The sequence below is a fragment of the Clupea harengus genome, chromosome 8, assembly GCF_900700415.2.
Source record: "Clupea harengus chromosome 8, Ch_v2.0.2, whole genome shotgun sequence".
In the NCBI taxonomy this organism is placed as follows: domain Eukaryota; kingdom Metazoa; phylum Chordata; class Actinopteri; order Clupeiformes; family Clupeidae; genus Clupea; species Clupea harengus.
In genome coordinates this window covers 28847691-28867690 of record NC_045159.1, presented here as the reverse complement: position 1 = coordinate 28867690, position 20000 = coordinate 28847691, and the positions used below count along the sequence as shown (strand labels likewise).

Genomic DNA, 20000 nt, shown 5'->3' with positions numbered 1-20000 from the left:
AGATGAGAGTAAGATTCACAAACGACAAAAATACGACCAGTCAATCGACTGGTAATGATCTTGTGGAACTGAATGTTAGTCAGTTTTTATTTGAACCCATAACCATTTGGGTAAGATATTTTCCCACTTTTTCCTTGTTGTTTACAGTGACTGGTGACTAAATGTCTATTTGATAAAAAATAACTGCAAGAGGACACAAAGGTGAACCAACAAAGACATACCTAAAAGAGCAAGGATTACCAAAAACGTAAAGAATAACAAAAACAAAAAAACATCCAAGATGGCTGCCGCTGCCGTGGAACTGCTGGGGTTCTTCCTGGGTCTCCTGGGCATGATTGGCACTCTGACGGCCACGGTGCTGCCCTACTGGGAGATCTCCTCACACCTCGGCGCCAACATCATCACGGCCGTGGTCAACATGAAGGGGCTGTGGATGGAATGCGTGTACCAGAGCACCGGTGCCTTCCAGTGCGAGACCTACAACACCATCCTGGGGCTGCCCACAGACCTGCAGGCGGCCCGCGCCATGATGGTCCTCTCGGTCCTCTTCTCCGTGTTGGCCTGCGCCGTGTCCAACCTGGGGATGCAGTGCACCGTCTGCATGGGCGGCTCCTCGGCCAAGACCCGGGTGGCGGGAGCGGGCGGTGGCCTGTTCCTGACGGCGGGGCTCCTGGCTCTGATCCCGGTGTCGTGGAAGACCCACGAGGTGGTGCAGACCTTCTACACGCTCAACGTGCCCGACAGCCTGAAGTATGAGATGGGCGACTGCCTGTACGTGGGCATGGCGTCCTCGCTGCTCTCCATGCTGGGCGGCGGGCTTCTCAGCATCTCCTGCTGCGATGAGATCGATGGGCCCGGGGGCAGGAGGGGCACCAGGAGGCCCGGGGGTGGGTACCCGTACCCTCAGGGCATCGCGGTGGGCACAGGTGGCGGGGGTATCCGCGGGGGCGCCTCTCACTCCATGCCGTACCGGGGTCCGCCCGCCGCCACCGCTGTCGCCAAGGGCAACACGCTCAGCCACACCAGCACCAGCAGCCATTCCACCCATGTCGCCGCGCAGGGCTCCCAGAAGGCACCGCGGCAGCATCCGGCCGCCGGCTATGATGTCACTGGGTACGTGTGAAACGGGGGGGGGGGGTCTCAGCTACCGTTCAGAAAGAAGAAACTAGAAAGAAGAAAAGTTGTGCCTGTGGCCCTGATTTTTTTGTTTGGACTGGCGCCATTGCTGGTAAAAAAAAGACCTACTGTACTGGCCGGAATGTGACTGTAATGCCTTCACTGATGGCTGCCTTTGAAACAATGCACAGAGGACAGAGAAATCTGTGTGCTCAGACAGTCCTGTGACTAATAAACTGCATGAACTGCAGAAAGAGACTTTGGAAATATTCACCTCACATAACAACACTCGGCAGCCATGCCAAACATAGCCAGAAGTCCCTGTGAAAGAGGTACAATTGAGCCTTAACTGAACTCACAGAACTGATCCCTGTGAAAGAGGTACAATTGAGCTTTAACTGAACTCACACAACTGATCCCTGTCAAAGAGGTACAATTGAGCTTTAACTGAACTCACAGAACTGATCCCTGTCAAAGAGGTACAATTGAGCTTTAACTGAACTCACACATATGCATAACAGTGAGAAAAAAGATTTTCATTTCAGTTAGAGTCACCTCAATGGCAAGGGCATTCGTTTTTTGTGTCATTTGAATGAATGACATTTGTTATCATTTAAAACATTGTATATGTAGTCATAAATAGTCATAAATGAGAGTCAATATTCATGAATATAAAATTCACCATTTCATATGTTCCCAAAAAATACAGTTATAAATAAACAGACTTGTGGGGATAATCAGCATTTATTTTTTCCAATGGTAGCGGCCGCAGCTTTAGCTGTGCTTTCATCTGTCCATGTGTGGACGTGTGCGCTCGGGCACATGCTAGCCCCGCCACCGCAGCAGGTCAGATGCTTTATCATCTCCGGGGTCTCAGGTTTGAAAATGAGGTCACCTGGCACTCAAACAAAAAAAGTCCTCTGTCCCTGACCAGTGTTTGTTTACTTAAGCTGCAGCAAACTCTCTAAATACGGATGATTTGGCACTTCCCTGTAATACTGCTTAGGCAGACCATTGGAAGTATGCTTTTTTGAAATGCTACATTTTTGTTTACATTCAACTTTACGAGTAAACAAATGATGTAATCTGTGCGTTGTGGTTGCATTCATTTAATTGTACCACCCATTCCAAAACTGACCGACCAAAGACTTAAGGTGAGGGTTAATCTATTTATAATTATTGTAACTGTTTTAGTAATATTTCTAAATATATGTATTATTAGCAAAGGAATTAGGAGTAGGTCGGATACAATTACCCACATGGCCACAAATCAGAATACTGGACAGAGAGATAAATGAGAAAAAGCAAGCACTTGTTTTGGCCATAGATCAGGGTTTGTATATTTATAAAAATAAAAAAAGTCAATGGTGAACTGATCAACATAGGCTCATGTTGCGGACCCCCTGCAATGCCGTCGTGGACCACCAGGGGGCATTGCAAACCCCTGCCATAGATCAATAGTGTCCCCCTCATGCTGAGAATGCTGCATACTGGTTTGTTGTTGAGGGTAAGGGCAGGGGACACGTGACACGACCTGTGCACAACCTAGGGGTTGTGTTTGCTTCACAGCCAGGCCAAATATTAGCTGAGGTGGAGTTTTCACATTGAGGGGCACTACAGTACAAGGTCTGGCTGAGAGACAGAGAGAGAGAGAGAGAGAGAGAGAGAGAAGAGAGAGAGAGAAAGAGAGAGAGAGAGAGAATAAAGAGGGAATAACAGTGTCCACTCATCCAAATGCTGTAGAGATAGCTTGACTTTTACATTAACCAAATCACCCTTGCAAATGATTAAGCTTCTGCTGAATGATGCAAGCTCTTGCCTGTGGTATGAATACAACTGTATGGTTAGAAGTCTTTCTGATTGGTGGGAACTGGACATCTGGGAGGTAGCATTTCAGTTAGTCTTGACAGGACAGCACTAATTGAGTACTAGTAACTATGTATACTTTTTCTGTACATACACATCCACACAAGTAAACCGACACACACACACACACACACACACGCACGCACGCATGCACGCACGCACGCACGCACGCACGCACGCACGCACGCACGCACGCACGCACGCACGCACACACACACACACACAGGTCTCATTGAATCCTTTGAAGAGTTTCATGTACCAATTAGAACTATATTTCTTCAGGTGAAACAGCCAGAGTCTTGACAACTTGAAAAGTTCATAGCATATTAGAAGACTCTCAAGGTGAAAATGGCTGAAGGAGTATAAATGAGTGAAGACAAAAATGATTTGAAAGCAAGTGGCAAAATAGTGTGTAACTGACCAGCGGACTGCCCGAAAAACCAACGAGCAAGAGGTCAGCAGACCACCAGCTCTGCTCCAAATGGAACGACAGTGGTCCACTGGCCTTTTGCTATCGAGGGGGAGCCATCACTCTGCTCAGGCTTGGAGGTGAATAACATGTTAAACATAATAAAACCTTAATACCTATATATGATCAGGGTTTAAATGAAAGGTAAGTAGCGCTCTTAGTGACCAAGGAGCAAATCATCCAGTAAAGGCAAGGCAAGGCAACTTTATTTATATAGCGCATTTCATACACGCGAGCCACTCAATGTGCTTTACACATAAAGACAATACAGAATTGAAACAAATAAAATAAATAAAATAAATAAAAGGATAAATAAATAAGAGTAAAGTGAAACAAGTAAAAAAAGAAGAACAAATGAAAACACAGGAAAACAACAAAAAAATAAATGATTGAAAAGTAAGAGTACTGGAAGAACATAATCATATGAAATATAGGTGCTACAAAAGTAGTGGGATAACAATAGGCTGGACACAGTGGACCACAGGGGCCGTCTTTGGCTTTCATGATCATGACTAAATTCAGACTAAAGTTATATTTCTTTTGCCATCAGGATCCATTTCAAAATGTTTGAGTAACAAAGCCAGCTGCTCAGCTGACAACAAATGAGACCAGGATAGACAATCTACTTAGGGTAATAGAGCGCCCTCAAGTGGTTAAAGTGTGTACATAGCATGCGACCATGGTATTAAAAAATCCTAGTACATACGTATTAGCAGCATCATGTAGTTAAAGTATTAAAGTAAAAGCACTGGTTTGGTCCCTCTGACTGATATGTTATTATACATGACATCATTCGATTATTAATACTGAAGGATCAGTGTGTAAGCGGCATGCCACTGGTGTTACTTCTGGAGGCGGAGCTGGTTTGAACTACAGTAGTTTTAAAGACAGGGACACAACACATTTGAGGGGGCGTGAGATGATTAATGGAAGAGGAACATAGAAAAAACAAAGATACACAAATCCGTTCACTTATGTTGGACTTTTTCTCTAATCTTTTATTTTTGGTGAGATATTTGATCATTGGAGCATTTATTGAAATGAATCCATGTGAGAAGTTTATAGGGAAAATCATTATTTGGTGGAGCTGTTAACAACTGATTTTTGCTTTTGACAGTTTTTTTTCGATTTGAAAAGCTTGTTGTATTATCCATTGTGTAAAATCTTCATCTCAAAAGTAACTAGTGACCAAAGTTCAGTATTTCCCTTGGAAATATAGTGGAATGGAACTATAAGGTAGCACCAAATGGAAATACTCAAGTAAAGTAGAAATACCTGCAATTTGTACTTAAGTACAGCCCTTGAGTTAGTGTACTTAGTTACTTTCCACCACTGGGAAATAGACACTGAATAGACTCAGAGTGTATCATAGTCTCATGTTTAGCTCATTAAACAGATAAAATAATAATTAAAAACCTAGAATATCACACTTTTCACTAGAGTTAAGTTTGCACTCAGTTGTATATGAAGCAAGAAGAGATGTATAACTCCATTGTATTAGAGGCAATTACATTTCTGTATTTCAGCTAATGTTATTAAATAGTACTAACCACATCACAAGCTCTGTCAAAATGTATAGCTGTACTTTTCTGTAAATTGCTTTGAATGAAAGTGGCTTCAATGTAAAATGTGTAAATGTAATAACACTAAGAGAATAACCACATGGGCAATGCAGTCATCTTGTAGTTTGAATGCAAAACTTGTGTCACTTTTAATGCAAAACTTGTGTCACTTGATGTCATGTCCCTTGGTGTTTAGTTGGTGGCGACCAGTTGTGAGGGCTTCACATTTTATTGATTAGGACGGCCATGGAGTTTTAAAAGATCTACGCTTTTCAAATGAGCAGAACAGCGTGCCAAAAGCTAATATTTCATGTGAAGATATGAAACAAACTGAAATATTGAAATATTTTCCAGCATGGAGAATTTTTTTTTAAAGTCTATTAGACCAGATTGAATGCCCATAATTTGACTAATTTATATCAAATGTATATATATATATAACTATTATATTTCACCTTATATCTATATACACTTTCAGCATAATGGAGATTGTCAATGTAATTAGCTGTACTTGCAAAATCATGTTTCCTTCAGGTAAATAAGCACATCTTCCTCAATGTGCCAGACAAGGAACAAGTCCAGACATGTCTGGTACAGTGGTTCATACCTCCTTCCTGTCATCTTTCTAATCACGTTTTTTTTGACAGGCTCCTTTTTCAGGCTCTTTTTTTCTGCTTCACCTGATTCTCATGCACCTGATTCCCTACCAACGCTTGTACTTTGTCATTGACAGGTGGAGTGACACATGATTGGTCCACTGACTGGCCATAACATTAATATAAAAAAAAAACTATTTCCAAATGTGCACGTATTACTAAATGATACAGCTTAATACAACAGCCATATTTTGGAGAGATATGGGAGATCTGTGCTGACACACTCTTGCGGTCTCGTTACATGATGGAGAAGACCACCATGCCCTCGGAGCCTCTTTAGTCTATAGCCTGAAGAGGAAGAGGCTGTGCCCTTCCTCCTCCAAACATGTTTTGGTTTCAGCATGAAGGTCACCATCCACTTCAGGCACTGCACCTGGCCCCCTGGTTTGCCTGACGATTTTGAAGACCTGAAGGGGTTGACACATTGCACATTAAACCTGGAAGCGTAAAATTGTGAGCATTACTCTTATTCCTGGTTCACCTTGGGGAAGCATACTATTCCACAATCTCAAAGTCTTTCTGAGGTGGGGGACAAAGTGAACTATATACTGTATGTGCCTAGTACATTATTATAGCCTCATAGATTTACACCTGTCACTTACTTCAGTACCAGAAACCGTTATAGAACTAAGAGCATGTTATGTTTGTTTATGTTTATATATTTAGCAGACGCTTTTATCCAAAGCGACTTACATATGTGCGACTTACATTGTATACACATTTTACATTTTACACTGATGGCACACTGCACATCAGGAGCAATTAGGGGTTCAGTGTCTTGCTCAAGGACACTTCGACAGGGAATCGAACTAGCAACCTTCTGATTACTAAACAACTTCTTTACCTCCTGTACCACTGTCGCCCCATATTTGTGACACGTGGTGCTGGCATGGCCAATGACAGAAGAGAGCCGAAGTGGGACGGGCAGCAGCAACTCTCCCAGACCTGGCCCATTTGCATTTGGTCCTTTAGCATATGTCTTTATCCGAAGCCACTTCTATTGTAAATGCTACAATGAAGATACATAACCGCTATCTGTAGGTTACGTGTGCTCTCTGGGTACCAAACCCGCCATGCCCTTGGTGTTGTTAGCACCTCGCTGTTAAGCTAAAGGATGTTGTACGTGTCTGCACCAGATCTCCCTCAGGGTCAGTTGCTTTCTGGAGGAGTGCCCGAATGGACTACCATGCTGAAATCGCTCCAATGGACCTCAGTACATGACACACCCACTAGGTGGAAACATTAGAGCACAACACACACACACACACACACACACACACACACACACACACACACACACACACACGCACACACGCACACACTCCCATCCGCTAGGTCATTTCCCCTCACTAGTCAAAATAAAAGTCTCTAAGCACAAAAGTTGTATTTCTGTGTGTGGTCAAGACTGAAGTTGGTCTTCTTCAAAACTACAACTAAATAATAATAAAAACAAACTTGCAGTAAAATAGGGTTTATGAACTGTTTGAATGAATGAATAATCTTTACAAATCTAGCTTAATGATCATATTAATTATAAAGTACATTTAGTGACAGCTGTACATTCAACTTTTATTTCATTGGAAATGCTGTAGCCTGATATATAAAAGGCATTTAAGTGACATGTAGAGTCATATATGTCATATATGATACATAAAAAGGGAAGTGAAATTGCTCTTTTGTTTAGCAAACCGATTTTTTTTACTTTCTTTTTCCACCCATAAGTCCTCTCATAAAATAATTTGCTCTGCCTATTGAGGGACATGGTTAGTATAATGCCGCTATGCAGGTGTTGCATTTTTTCCCCGTTTCTGTATATCTGCATGTATGTATGCATGTGGGCTACAGTATTCAAAGTCACCCTATCACCATGGTCCCACCCCCGGTGTCAGAAAATGTAATTGCACCCGGCTTCTGTTTCTGTTTTCCAGTGAATTTAGGGCGGTAGTAGGCTACACAGGTTTGGGACGTGTAGTTAAGCTTTCCCACAGAAACTCACTTGGGGTTGTGCAAAAAGCACTTTGTGAATTACAAAAAGTATAGACACAATATTATATGTAAGCAGACTATTAGACATGCCTCTACATCCTGCTCTGTAATATGCTTACTACTGAACTCAATTCTGCAACATAACATACTATGATGGGCCAAATGACAATCATAAGTTCAATAGTGAATCATGAATAACGAATTGATTACATGATTTTAGTAGCTTTGTTTTTATTTTTGTTGTTTGCTTACTACTCATACGGACAGCTATGCATCTGTCTCAACTATATAAATCAATGTGTTGAATGTGAATAAGTATTGTAAATAAGAATAAGAATAAGTGTTGTAAATAAGAATAAGTGTTGTAAAATGTCCGTTTACTTTGACCATGCTTCCCTCTCGTCAGCGGGGTGAAATCGGATAGATAGGGACTGAACCACACCCTCGCTCATATGCTGACGGAGGGTGTGGCTGTGAAAGCTCGGCCCTCCCCCTCTGCCACACACGGGTTCTGATAAGAGAGCGAGATGAGCGAAAGGAAATTGTACTAATGAAGTTGTATGCCTCTCAATAAAGGTAAACTTAAAAGTAAGTGTTTCTCTTGGCACAACACTAAATGAAATATTCACCATAAATTCCAAAAATGATTTGTTGCAACTGAGCCGGCTCATTGCTGCTCAGTTTTTGGGTTGAAAAACGTTAGTACGAAATAGTCTTGGATATTGCGGTTTTGGTCTGTGGGAGAGGGACTGCACTTTCTGTAAAACTTGCTATCATGTGTGAGAGTTTATATTTGTGTGTGTGTGTGTGTGTGTGTGTGTGCGTGTGTATGTGTGACAATGAGTGAGTGATTGAGTCCGCTCACTCGCGCTCACGGTGGAATAGTGCAGGATTCAGGTGCTCAATACAGTGCCAAGTAAAGTATCACCCGTGAAGCCTGGAACATCCGGTGCAACTTGACGTCATTAGGTGAGGTGACAGGGTGTGTTCTGTTGGCCAGCTAACTGAACCAGCAACCATGGCGATGAAATCGAAAATCGGAGCTAGCGGTGTGGAGGCGATTTGGAGAGGACTGGGCGCTGCTGCTGCTGCTGGTGCGAGCTCCGCTGCGGCTGGCTACATTGCCTCTGATTGACACAGTTGAGGGGTGGGGACGCAGGGTGGGGTCAGAACTAGGGAGAGGCGGAGGAGAGACGGAGAGATCGAGCCCAACCCCTGAACACGGCAACAACACACCGACAGAGGCTGGGGAAGCGAAAGAGAATTTTCGACGCCGGAGATATGCGTTAAATCAGTAGTCGAGGGAGCAGTTAATGTTTCATGTTTCAAATTAATCCTAAAGGTAGAAAACTGCAAGCAGGAATACTATTATTCAAATACACCCCGCCCGACCGACCCCCCTACTCCACCCCTTCGCCCGCTTAGCCACCGAGATGCACACGGAGGCTCGTAACACGAAAGTAAGTCCGTTTTGCCCGTTATTGACTCTCTCCAGTCCAACTGTCAGTGACCGCAGTCAGTTCATATTTTCAGTTGAACATCTTTTCTTCTGCTTGGGAATAAATAGTCCTTTTGGGCAGGTTGCTTGCTAACGAGTTTAATTGACAATAGACGTTACAGCGGTGAATTAGCTTGCATATGCAAGCATCTATAAGCCTTTCACAAGAATCAGTTTAGTGGAGTAACTAGGTAGATGAACGTAACCGACTGGCGCAGAATCCCATGGCAACTTGAATAGCTGCCACCAATCCATATATTGTGAAATTCTCTGCACCAATGGCTCTGTTGACTTGCTCCCCGGTTTAGCGATTCCTCGTGTTGGGAGACTGAAATGCAACGAAATTGAACGCGACCGGGATGGAACTAAAAATTCTTGACATCTGTCTGTGTGCCTCTCGCGCGGCTCAGTCCTCTGTGCAGGGTTCCACTGAGCAATGCGTGCGGCAGGAAGGAAGCACGGCAACTGTTCGATAACGAGACTCCATCTTAGTTTCTTAAAGCGACAGTGCCGTTACCGTGCAGAGAACGGTGGCAGGCTTGAAGCCAGGTGCACATTCTCCTGGGAATCGGAACAATGCATCTTCGGGCACCGTTATCAACATAGCTATATCCTTTGGTCGCTTGCACATCATATACAGAGCACAGGTTGCCAGGGCATCATCACAGCTGTAGTATTTAGTGTCTGTGTTGCATGAGAAGGATCATCAGTGGTGTCAGTCAGAGGCCATTGATTTGTTGTGTGTCTTAACCCTGGTTGTCAGATGGCCCGCTCGTGTGTATATTGATTTGAACTGCGTAACAACACTTTTTATTTTTATGTCCTGCTTTAATTTCAAAAAGCTGTGCAACAATCGCATTTGTACTGCTTGGTGTGCGTGTAAAGGTAAAGTCTCTCTTGAATGGGTCTTTTGACCAAAATATTTTTAAGCTTTCCATCCAAAAGGAAATCTCGGGAAGGTTTATGGTCTCGTGCAGTCAGGTTACATCTCATCTGGTTCCTACAGGAAAATGGACTTCCCTAGTAAAGGCTAACCATAGTCTGGCCCCGGAGCCAATGCAGCAGGCCATTGCTCACCTGCTAGCCCAAGTAGCCACAGGCAGTGAGAGAGGGGGTGACCCAGTGAAAGAGGGGGTGAAAGAGGGAGAGAGGGAGAGCCTCTCGCTGGATGGCAGGGGTGCTGGGATGTGAGGCAGAGGGGTGTGCCCTCATAGCTAACAATCATTAACAGCTGTGCACAAACTTTAGCCCAACAGGTTAAACACAACAGACCCCCCAGCTAGTGCAAGTACATGGGTCCAGACTTTCTGGAGCTGACAGTGCCATTGCACTCTGTGTGGTGTCTGGGTTTGTGTGCTTATGTGTGTGTGTGTGTGTGTGTGTGTGCTTATGTGTGTGTGTGTGTGTGTGTGTGTGTGGGGGAGATTCATGAGGAGAGGCCACCCAACTAATTAGGGGGGGGGCGGGGGGGGATCACGCTGGCATAGTGGCAGGGATGTTAGCATTGTTTTGGGGTTAGAGTCAGGGAAGGTAGAAGCCTGTTTCTGAAGACTTCACATCCCCCAGGTTTTGTGGTCATACTTACGGGATGGCCATATCAGCTGGAAGCTCAATGATGGCTCTTCTTCTTCTTTGGGTGAAGACAGCAGCGGGGCTAGGGGCTAGCTGGCAGGTGGCACCGTTTTTAGGTTTTGACAGTGAGGTCTGGCCTCGTCCTGGAGTGGCTGTTTATTTTTAGTGCCCGAGCTCCATGTGTAATGGGGAGCAGGCGGGCGGGCGGGCGGCCGTCCGGGGTGTGACCGAGGTTATGCTGCACATACACGTTCAGAGGGAGAGGCAGGCACGCCTTAGCTGCGCCTCTCTCTCTTTCCATGTCACTCACTCACTCTCTCTCTCCTTCTGACTCTCGCTGTCTTTCTCTCTCGCTCTCTCTCTCTCTTTATCCTTCTCTATTTCTCTCTCTAACTGTCCCCTTTTCCCCCGTATTCTCTTTGCTTGTGCCCCACCCTCTGTTGTCTTTCTCGTTAAAGTCTTGCTCTCTGTGCATTGCTCATCTCTAACTCTCTTTTTGACTTGTCCTCTCTCTCTCCCACTCACACTCTCCCTCTTTCTTTCTCTCAGTCTCTTTTCTTATTTCCACTCTTTCTCTTTCAGGCTCCCTATCTACCTCTCTCAGTATTACCCCCCCCCCCCTCTCTCTCTCTCTCTCTCTGTCCTTCTCTGTGTTTACATCAGGCAGAAGTGTTGCCATGTTGCAGTCTTCCTGATCAGAGTGATGAGGAACAGGGCGTTGGTGTTTTGGTGGGGCTGATCTCAGATCAGTTGTCGAGGAGACGACGAGGCAGGAAGTGACTGGTGGTGGCTGTTTCTCGGAGGGGCCACACCCCAGACGTTCTCTCAACATGTCCTCGCCTCGCCTCGCCTCAGCAATCCTCTTTCTCTCTCTGTAAACAAGTGGCTTTGATCACACACCCACCCTGTACTGACTTCAGCGCTTCGCTGACCCGTAGAAGTAGCCTATAAATGTCCTAAACGCCTGAGGAATCCAGGCGCATCAGCACATAACAAGGCAGGCTTATATGGGCGCTGCATTGTCTATATACAGTGGCTGGGCATCTTACTGTGTGGCTGTTTGCCTGTTATGTGGTGAGGAGCAGACATTTCAGTTAAAGTTAGGATGAGGCAGAAGCCTGTTGCCATGGAAACCCACGCCTGAAAGAGGCGAGAAAGCCCCTCTTCAAAGTTTGAGGAGGAGTGCGCACCTGGGACTGTCAGGCTACTGTGTGTGTGTGTGTGTGTGTGTGTGTGTGTGTGTGTGTGTGTGTGTGTGTGTGTGTGTGTGTGTGTGTGTGTGGTGTGTGTGTGTGGTTTGTGTGGTTAGTGGAGAGGACAAGGGAAGGTGTTGTGACTTGAATGCCTTTATTGTCATTGTTTAGCTCGGCATACAATGACATTTGGAGTTGAGGTTTCGACTTTGAGGTTTCAGTGTCGTTAAGTGCTCACACTTCCAACTTGAGGGGAGACACACTTGTGTATTCAAACTGGCCCATACAACACAACACACACACAACACACACACACCACACACACACACACACTTACAACTCAACTGCACCTGTCTAACGAACATTTCTTTCTGAAAGCTTCATTTCTTGCTTGCTTATGTTCATGCTTGCTGTCATTCTTGTTCGCTCTGTTTTTCAACACACACACACACACACACACACACACACACACACACACAGCACACCTTTGTGACAGCGAGTTGGCTGTCCTGGGCCCTGCCTGCCAGCGTCGCTGCTCACTGGCGAGTCAAAAAGATGAAAGAGTGGAGGGGCTAGGTCTGCTCTCAGACCTCCTCATAGTGTCTCCCGGGACGCCGGATCACTTGATTCAGCCTCCCGGGTCGCCAGCCTTGAAACCCTGCCACTGAATCGTTACCGTCACGTTGTGTGTCCCCAATACCCTTGTTAGCGGGCCATGTTTATCAGTCATAATAGATTGCCAGTGTTAGAAGAGGTCATCTACTACAGACTGCAGGCTAATCAAAGGGGGTTTTATTTCAGTGAGGGACTTCACTTGGACTAGAGAGAGAGAGAGAGAGAGTCTATTTCTAAAGATGTCCATTAAAGAATGCAGGCTTTCAACTCTTGCTTAACAAAAAATGGACTTTTTAGTCTAAAGTTGGATGTTTGACCCAGATATTATCCAGTAGGTTAGTTACTAATGGGTAAATAGTTTGGACACACTATTACTAAAGAGTAGATGAGTTCTACCAAATGAAGAGAATCACCGATTCTTATAGTGTATTGTATAGGAAGCTATTCGTCTAGATTGGTGGTATCTTCCCAACCTTCTCTCCACTGAAAAGGTCTTACTGCTGTGTTGCATTCAGCACAGCCTTTTCAGGCTTTACCCCAGTAAGGCCTGCATTTGGCCATGTTGTGGGGACCTGTCCGCCCCCTCGTAAAAAAATGAAAGTGCTGCTGTTGGAAGCCCAGAGACTGGGTAGTGTCAGAACGACACAGATGACTTGGGGAAGCATCACTAAAGAGAGAGAATGAGCGAGAAAAGAGAGAGAGAGGGGGGATGAGAAAGAGAGAGAAATGAAGAGAGGGAAAGAGATAGAGGGTGAGAGAGTGGAGAGAGAGAAACACTAAGCAAAGAGAGAAAGGCAACATACAACATGAGTTTGAGCGTGAGAGGAAGAGAGACAGATTGAATGTGTTTTTCTGTTTGTCTGCAGACAGAGGAGAGAGAGAGAGAGAGAGAGAGAGAGAGAGAATATCTGTGACCTCCAAGAGAAGTACATTTAGCCTGTTAGCATTAGCGGAACTGCTGACACTTTAGAGAGGCAAGGGCCCAGAGCACATGACTAGGGGGAGGGTCCTTAAAAGGGTGTGTGTGTGTGTGTGTGTGAGAGAGAGTATGGTTGAGGAGGAGGAGCGTTGTAAGCGAGCGCTGAGAGCGAGTGTGTGTGTGTGTGGGGAACTTTGGCAGGGTTGGGTTGAGTGCAGGGATGCATTTGTGTGGCGGTCTGACGCAGGTGGTGGGTGGGCTACGTGTGTGTGCGTGTGAGTGTGTGTGTGTGTAAGTGTGTAAGTGTGTGTGTGTGTGTGTGTGTGTGAGTGAGTATAAGTGTGTGCGTGTGTGCGTGTGTGTGTGTGTGTGAGTGTAAGTGTGTGTGTGTGAGTGAGTGTAAGTGTGTGCGTGTGTGTGTTGTTGCGTGGTTTGGCCTAGCTGTCAGAGCGAAGCAGGAAGTGCTTTGTTTTTGTGCTTTACAAAGAAGAGGGGCCTTCAGTGTGAAGAGCTTCGAGCCCTTTGGGTTTGGGCCTTGGCATCAGACAGGAGGAATGAAATGTGTGTGTGTGAGAGTGCTAAGGGTGGGCCATGTGTGTGTGTGTGTGTGAGAGTGGTAAGGGTGGGCCGTGTGTGTGTGTGAGAGTGGTAAGGGTAGGGCCATGTGTGGGTGTGTGTGTGTGAGAGTGGTAAGGGTGGGCCGTGTGTGTGTGTGTGTGTGTGTGTGAGAGAGTGGTAAGGGTGGGTCATGTGTGTGTGTGTGTGTGTGTGAGAGTGGTAAGGGTGGGTCATGTGTGTGTGTGAGGGTGGTAAGGGTAGGGCCATGTGCGTGTGTGTGTGTGTGTGTGTGTGAGAGTGGTAAGGATGGGCCATGTGTGTGTGTGAGAGTGGTAAGGGTAGGGCCATGTGTGTGTGTGTGAGAGTGGTAAGGGTGGGTCATGTGTGTGTGTGAGGGTGGTAAGGATGGGCCATGTGTGTGTGTGTGTGAGAGTGGTAAGGGTAGGGCCATGTGTGTGTGAGAGTGGTAAGGATGGGCCATGTGTGTGTGTGAGAGTGGTAAGGATGGGCCGTGTGTGTGTGTGTGTGAGAGTGGTAAGGGTGGGCCATGTGTGTGTGTGTGTGAGAGTGGTAAGGGTGGGCCATGTCGACTGAACTGGCATATGAGGATGTTTTCAGTGAAACATCACAGGAGGCTGTATATTTGTGCCTCTATTCAAACCTGCTTTCACTGTGTGGTAATGGTGTGATTAAATAAGGTGTTTTTCCTTTTGGAAATCAGACGCAAAGGAGCTATTGTAGTCATTAGAATAAACTTTCATATGTGTGCTGCTGACACTCCTTAATACATAATCTTCAGTTCTACGGCTCAGCTGAATGAAAAGTTGTTTAATTGGATATATTAAACCAATTATCTTTGAAATAAGGGGTAATTGGTTATATTTGGTGCAGCTAATCCAGAGAAATTAGTGAAAATGTTTAAGGTAGCATGATCTTAACAGAAAATCAAGTTTGGGGAAAATCAGCTGTGAATTTTGTGATGTATAAATTGGAATTAATGGACAACAACAACCAATACTATTATTGTACAATCCCCTGTAACTAAGAATCGCGTTTTTGTTAGTTTCCGAATGAGTCCTTCGTAAAGGAGTGGGTGGTCTTCCACGGAGGCCGCCATGTTGCACCGCCATGTTTTTACTGTAGCCCAGAAGGGACAAAACTCGCTCTAGAGAGGCCCTTTCGTGTTTTTAGGAAGAGGAAGAGGAAGAGGAAGAAGAGGAATCAGTGGTTGCCGGTGCTGGCTAACAAATTTGTGTTGTGAGAAGATTAAGAATCTAAATTTTTTGACAAATGGAGGATCATGCTTATTATTTAGCACAAGAAAAAAGCAAGGAAGTGTAAGTCTTCATTGTCAAAGAAGTGAAAACATGAAGCTTAAGCAAAAACCTTAAATAAATGCCCAAACAGTTTATTTTAAGGTTTAGAAATAGAAAAGTTCAAGACTCTTTTTATCTGTTGTAGTCCTCCTAACCCTATTCAGGGACTGAAACTCATCCTCTACGCTCTCCAAAGAAATCAGTTTACGAAAGATATAGCTGTCTTTTTGTCTCTACAGCCTACAGTCAAACAGTTGTGTTACAGTGTATAGTTTTGGAGATTGGATAGATAAGGAATGTATTTACAGCTAAATTGTATGTGGGTAAGTTTTAGACGCTTTATCTCGGAATTAACTTTGGCCACTGGACTGATTTTGTAGTGACGCGCCTCTACATTTTGATGACTGTCAGCTATCAACCAGTGGCCCAACCCTTGTGTGTGTGTGTGTGTGTGTGTGTGTTGGGGAAGCTCTATCACTAAAGAGAGAGAATGAGCGAGAAAAGAGAGAGAGAGGGGGGATGAGAAAGAGAGAGAAATGAAGAGAGGGAAAGAGATAGAGGGTGAGAGAGTGGAGAGAGAGAAACACTAAGCAAAGAGAGAAAGGCAACATACAACATGAGTTTGAGCGTGAGAGGAAGAGAGACAGATTGATGTGTTTTTCTGTTTAGTCTGCAGACAGAAGGCAGAGAGAGAGAGAGAGAAGAGAGAGAGAGAGAGAATATCTGTGACCTCCAAGAGAAGTACATTTAGCCTGTTAGCATTAGCGGAACTGCTGACACTTTAGAGAGGCAAGGGGCCCAGAGCACATGACTAGGGGGAGGGTCCTTAAAAGGGTGTGTGTGTGTGTGTGTGTGAGAGAGAGTATGGTTGAGGAGGAGGAGCGTTGTAAGCGAGCGCTGAGAGCGAGTGTGTGTGTGTGTGGGGAACTTTGGCAGGGTTGGGTTGAGTGCAGGGATGCATTTGTGTGGCGGTCTGACGCAGGTGGTGGGTGGGCTACGTGTGTGTGCGTGTGAGTGTGTGTGTTGTGTAAGTGTGTAAGTGTGTGTGTGTGTTGTGTGTGTGTGTGAGTGAGTATAAGTGTGTGCGTGTGTGCGTGTGTGTGTGTGTGTGAGTGTAAGTGTGTGTGTGTGAGTGAGTGTAAGTGTGTGCGTGTGTGTGTTGTTGCGTGGTTTGGCCTAGCTGTCAGAGCGAAGCAGGAAGTGCTTTGTTTTTGTGCTTTACAAAGAAGAGGGGCCTTCAGTGTGAAGAGCTTCGAGCCCTTTGGGTTTGGGCCTTGGCATCAAGACAGGAGGAATGAAATGTGTGTGTGTGAGAGTGCTAAGGGTGGGCCATGTGTGTGTGTGTGTGTGTGAGAGTGGTAAGGGTGGGCCGTGTGTGTGTGTGAGAGTGGTAAGGGTAGGCCATGTGTGGGTGTGTGTGTGTGAGAGTGGTAAGGGTGGGCCGTGTGTGTGTGTGTGTGTGTGTGTGAGAGAGTGGTAAGGGTGGGTCATGGTGTGTGTGTGTGTGTGTGTGAGAGTGGTAAAGGGTGGGTCATGTGTGTGTGTGAGGGTGGTAAGGGTAGGGCCATGTGCGTGTGTGTGTGTGTGTGTGTGTGAGAGTGGTAAGGATGGGCCATGTGTGTGTGTGAGAGTGGTAAAGGGTAGGGCCATGTGTGTGTGTGTGAGAGTGGTAAGGGTGGGTCATGTGTGTGTGTGAGGGTGGTAAGGATGGGCCATGTGTGTGTGTGTGTGAGAGTGGTAAGGGTAGGGCCATGTGTGTGTGAGAGTGGTAAGGATGGGCCATGTGTGTGTGTGAGAGTGGTAAGGATGGGCCGTGTGTGTGTGGTGTGTGAGAGTGGTAAGGGTGGGCCATGTGTGTGTGTGTGTGAGAGTGGTAAGGGTGGGCCATGTCGACTGAACTGGCATATGAGGATGTTTTCAGTGAAACATCACAGGAGGCTGTATATTTGTGCCTCTATTCAAACCTGCTTTCACTGTGTGGTAATGGTGTGATTAAATAAGGTGTTTTTCCTTTTGGAAATCAGACGCAAAGGAGCTATTGTAGTCATTAGAATAAACTTTCATATGTGTGCTGCTGACACTCCTTAATACATAATCTTCAGTTCTACGGCTCAGCTGAATGAAAAGTTGTTTAATTGGATATATTAAACCAATTATCTTTGAAATAAGGGGTAATTGGTTATATTTGGTGCAGCTAATCCAGAGAAATTGGTGAAAATGTTTAAGGTAGCATGATCTTAACAGAAAATCAAGTTTGGGGAAAATCAGCTGTGAATTTTGTGATGTATAAATTGGAATTAATGGACAACAACAACCAATACTATTATTGTACAATCCCCTGTAACTAAGAATCGCGTTTTTGTTAGTTTTCGAATGAGCCCTTCGTAAAGGAGTGGGTGGTCTTCCACGGAGGCCGCCATGTTGCACCGCCATGTTTTTACTGTAGCCCAGAAGGGACAAAACTCGCTCTAGAGAGGCCCTTTCGTGTTTTTAGGAAGAGGAAGAGGAAGAGGAAGAAGAGGAATCAGTGGTTGCCGGTGCTGGCTAACAAATTTGTGTTGTGAGAAGATTAAGAATCTAAATTTTTTGACAAATGGAGGATCATGCTTATTATTTAGCACAAGAAAAAAGCAAGGAAGTGTAAAGTCTTCATTGTCAAAGAAGTGAAAACATGAAGCTTAAGCAAAAACCTTAAATAAATGCCCAAACAGTTTATTTTAAGGTTTAGAAATAGAAAAGTTCAAGACTCTTTTTATCTGTTGTAGTCCTCCTAACCCTATTCAGGGACTGAAACTCATCCTCTACGCTCTCCAAAGAAATCAGTTTACGAAAAGATATAGCTGTCTTTTTGTCTCTACAGCCTACAGTCAAACAGTTGTGTTACAGTGTATAGTTTTGGAGATTGGATAGATAAGGAATGTGTTTACAGCTAAATTGTATGTGGGTAAGTTTTAGACGCTTTATCTCGGAATTAACTTTGAACACTGGACTGATTTTGTAGTGACGCGCCTCTACATTTTGATGACTGTCAGCTATCAACCAGTTGCCCAACCCTTGTGTGTGTGTGTGTGTGTGTGTGTGTGTGTGTGTGTGTGTACAGCACACCCAAAATGTTAATGTGATGTAATGTAATGAGTGTGTGTACTTAATGTGTAGCCCAGGTGGAGATTGCGTGAGTGTGTGAGTATATGGTTGGTTGTGTGTTTGTATGTGTGTGCTTGTATACATGTGTATATGTGTGTTAGTGTATGTTTGGGGATGTGTGTGGATGTGTGTATGGTTGAGGGAGTGTGAGGATGTCGTCCATGCCTCCCCAGATTAGGGCCGGTGTGACAGAATGACCCCCTGCCATCGCGGCACAATCATTAACGAGGGAAAGAATCCCGTCCCCATAGCAACCCCCGCAGTTCTGCCAAACTGCCTGCAATGAAAGGGGAGAGGAGGGGTGCTGAGGGGTGGGGAGGGTGTGTCTGAATGTGTGTTGTGCGAGTGTGTGTGTGTGTGTGTGTGTGTGTGTGTGTGTGTGTGTGTGTGTGTGTGTGAGGCTATTGATGTCGGAAACTGCAGGCTGTCTTCAGCTCTTTTTGCAGGGGTCAAAAGAGAGTTAAGGATACGAGCTGTGTGTGTGTGAGTGTGTGTGTGAGTGTGTGTGTGTGAGTGTGTGTGTGTGTGTTTGTGTGTGTGTGTCTCTGTGGTAGTGGTAGTGCCCCTGTATGCGAGATGAGGGAGAAACCCTTGTATACGAAGAAGGATACTCACACACACACCACACACACACCACACACAGTGTAAGTGTATTTGGCACCCCGAGTGAAAGTACGAAGGCAAACTGTGGCCATCACCGCAGTCACCACTTTTTATAGTAGGCCTATCGCCTGGAAGAGCGCAAACCTTCTCAGGTAACTTTGCAAGGGAAACTGAGAAGGCCATCCAGGATTTCAGAGTCTGGCATCAGAGTAGCCTACCTACCTACTCTCATTTATCTCCCTCTCCCTCTCTCTCTCTCTCTCTTTATCTCCCTCTCTTTATCTCCCTCTCTCCCCCATCAGTCTATGATATCTACCTCCACTGTAGAAGAGAGAAGAAGCTCTTCTCTTCCTTCCTGGTGCTGTGTGGTTTGGGTCTTCCTCATATGAAACAGCGTAGCATGCGAGAGACACCGAGAAAAAGAGAGCATGAGAAAAAGCCTGAGCAACATCTGCTCACTGCAGAACAGCATCATAAAAGTCTCAGGATTGAAGGTTAGCCTGTGTGATCCTGTAGCTACACTGGTAGAATAAGGTGATTGGAGGTTAGCCTGTGTGATCCTGTAGCTACACTGGTAGAATAAGGTGATTGGAGGTTAGCCTGTGTGATCCTGTACACTGGTAGAATAAGGTGATTGGAGGTTAGCCTGTGTTAGCCTGTGTGATCCTGTAGCTACACTGGTAGAATAAGGTGATTGGAGGTTAGCCTGTGTTAGCCTGTGTGATCCTGTAGCTACACTGGTAGAATAAGGTGATTGAAGGTTAGCCTGTGTGATCCTGTAGCTACACTGGTAGAATCAGGTGATTGGAGGTTAGCCTGTGTGATCCTGTAGCTACACTGGTAGAATAAGGTGATTGGAGGTTAGCCTGTGTGATCCTGTAGCTACACTGGTCGAATAAGGTGATTGGAGGTTAGCCTGTGTGATCC

General features: G+C 45.3%; 2 protein-coding genes across 3 annotated transcripts in view; both read left to right on the top strand.

The window, feature by feature from the left end:
* The window catches only part of cldn2 (claudin 2), a 2101-nt gene extending 969 nt beyond the window's left edge, over nucleotides 1–1132 (top strand). Inside the window, exons 1-2 of one of the 2 annotated variants that reach the window (XM_042708606.1) lie at nucleotides 1–8; nucleotides 148–1132. The exon at nucleotides 1–8 is cut by the window's left edge and continues 111 nt beyond it. In XM_042708606.1, the coding sequence (XP_042564540.1) occupies nucleotides 281–1123 (843 nt within the window). In that variant the 5' untranslated portion in view covers nucleotides 1–8; nucleotides 148–280 and the 3' untranslated portion in view covers nucleotides 1124–1132. The remainder of the gene's footprint in view (nucleotides 9–147) is intronic. The other variant, XM_031571258.2, reaches the window with a different exon arrangement.
* Nucleotides 1133–8517: 7385 nt separating this feature from the next.
* klf8 (Kruppel-like factor 8) overlaps nucleotides 8518–20000 on the top strand; it is a 48945-nt gene continuing 37462 nt past the window's right edge. Inside the window, exon 1 of the mRNA XM_012828991.3 lies at nucleotides 8518–9115. Within this exon, the coding sequence (XP_012684445.2) occupies nucleotides 9089–9115 (27 nt within the window). The 5' untranslated portion in view covers nucleotides 8518–9088. The remainder of the gene's footprint in view (nucleotides 9116–20000) is intronic.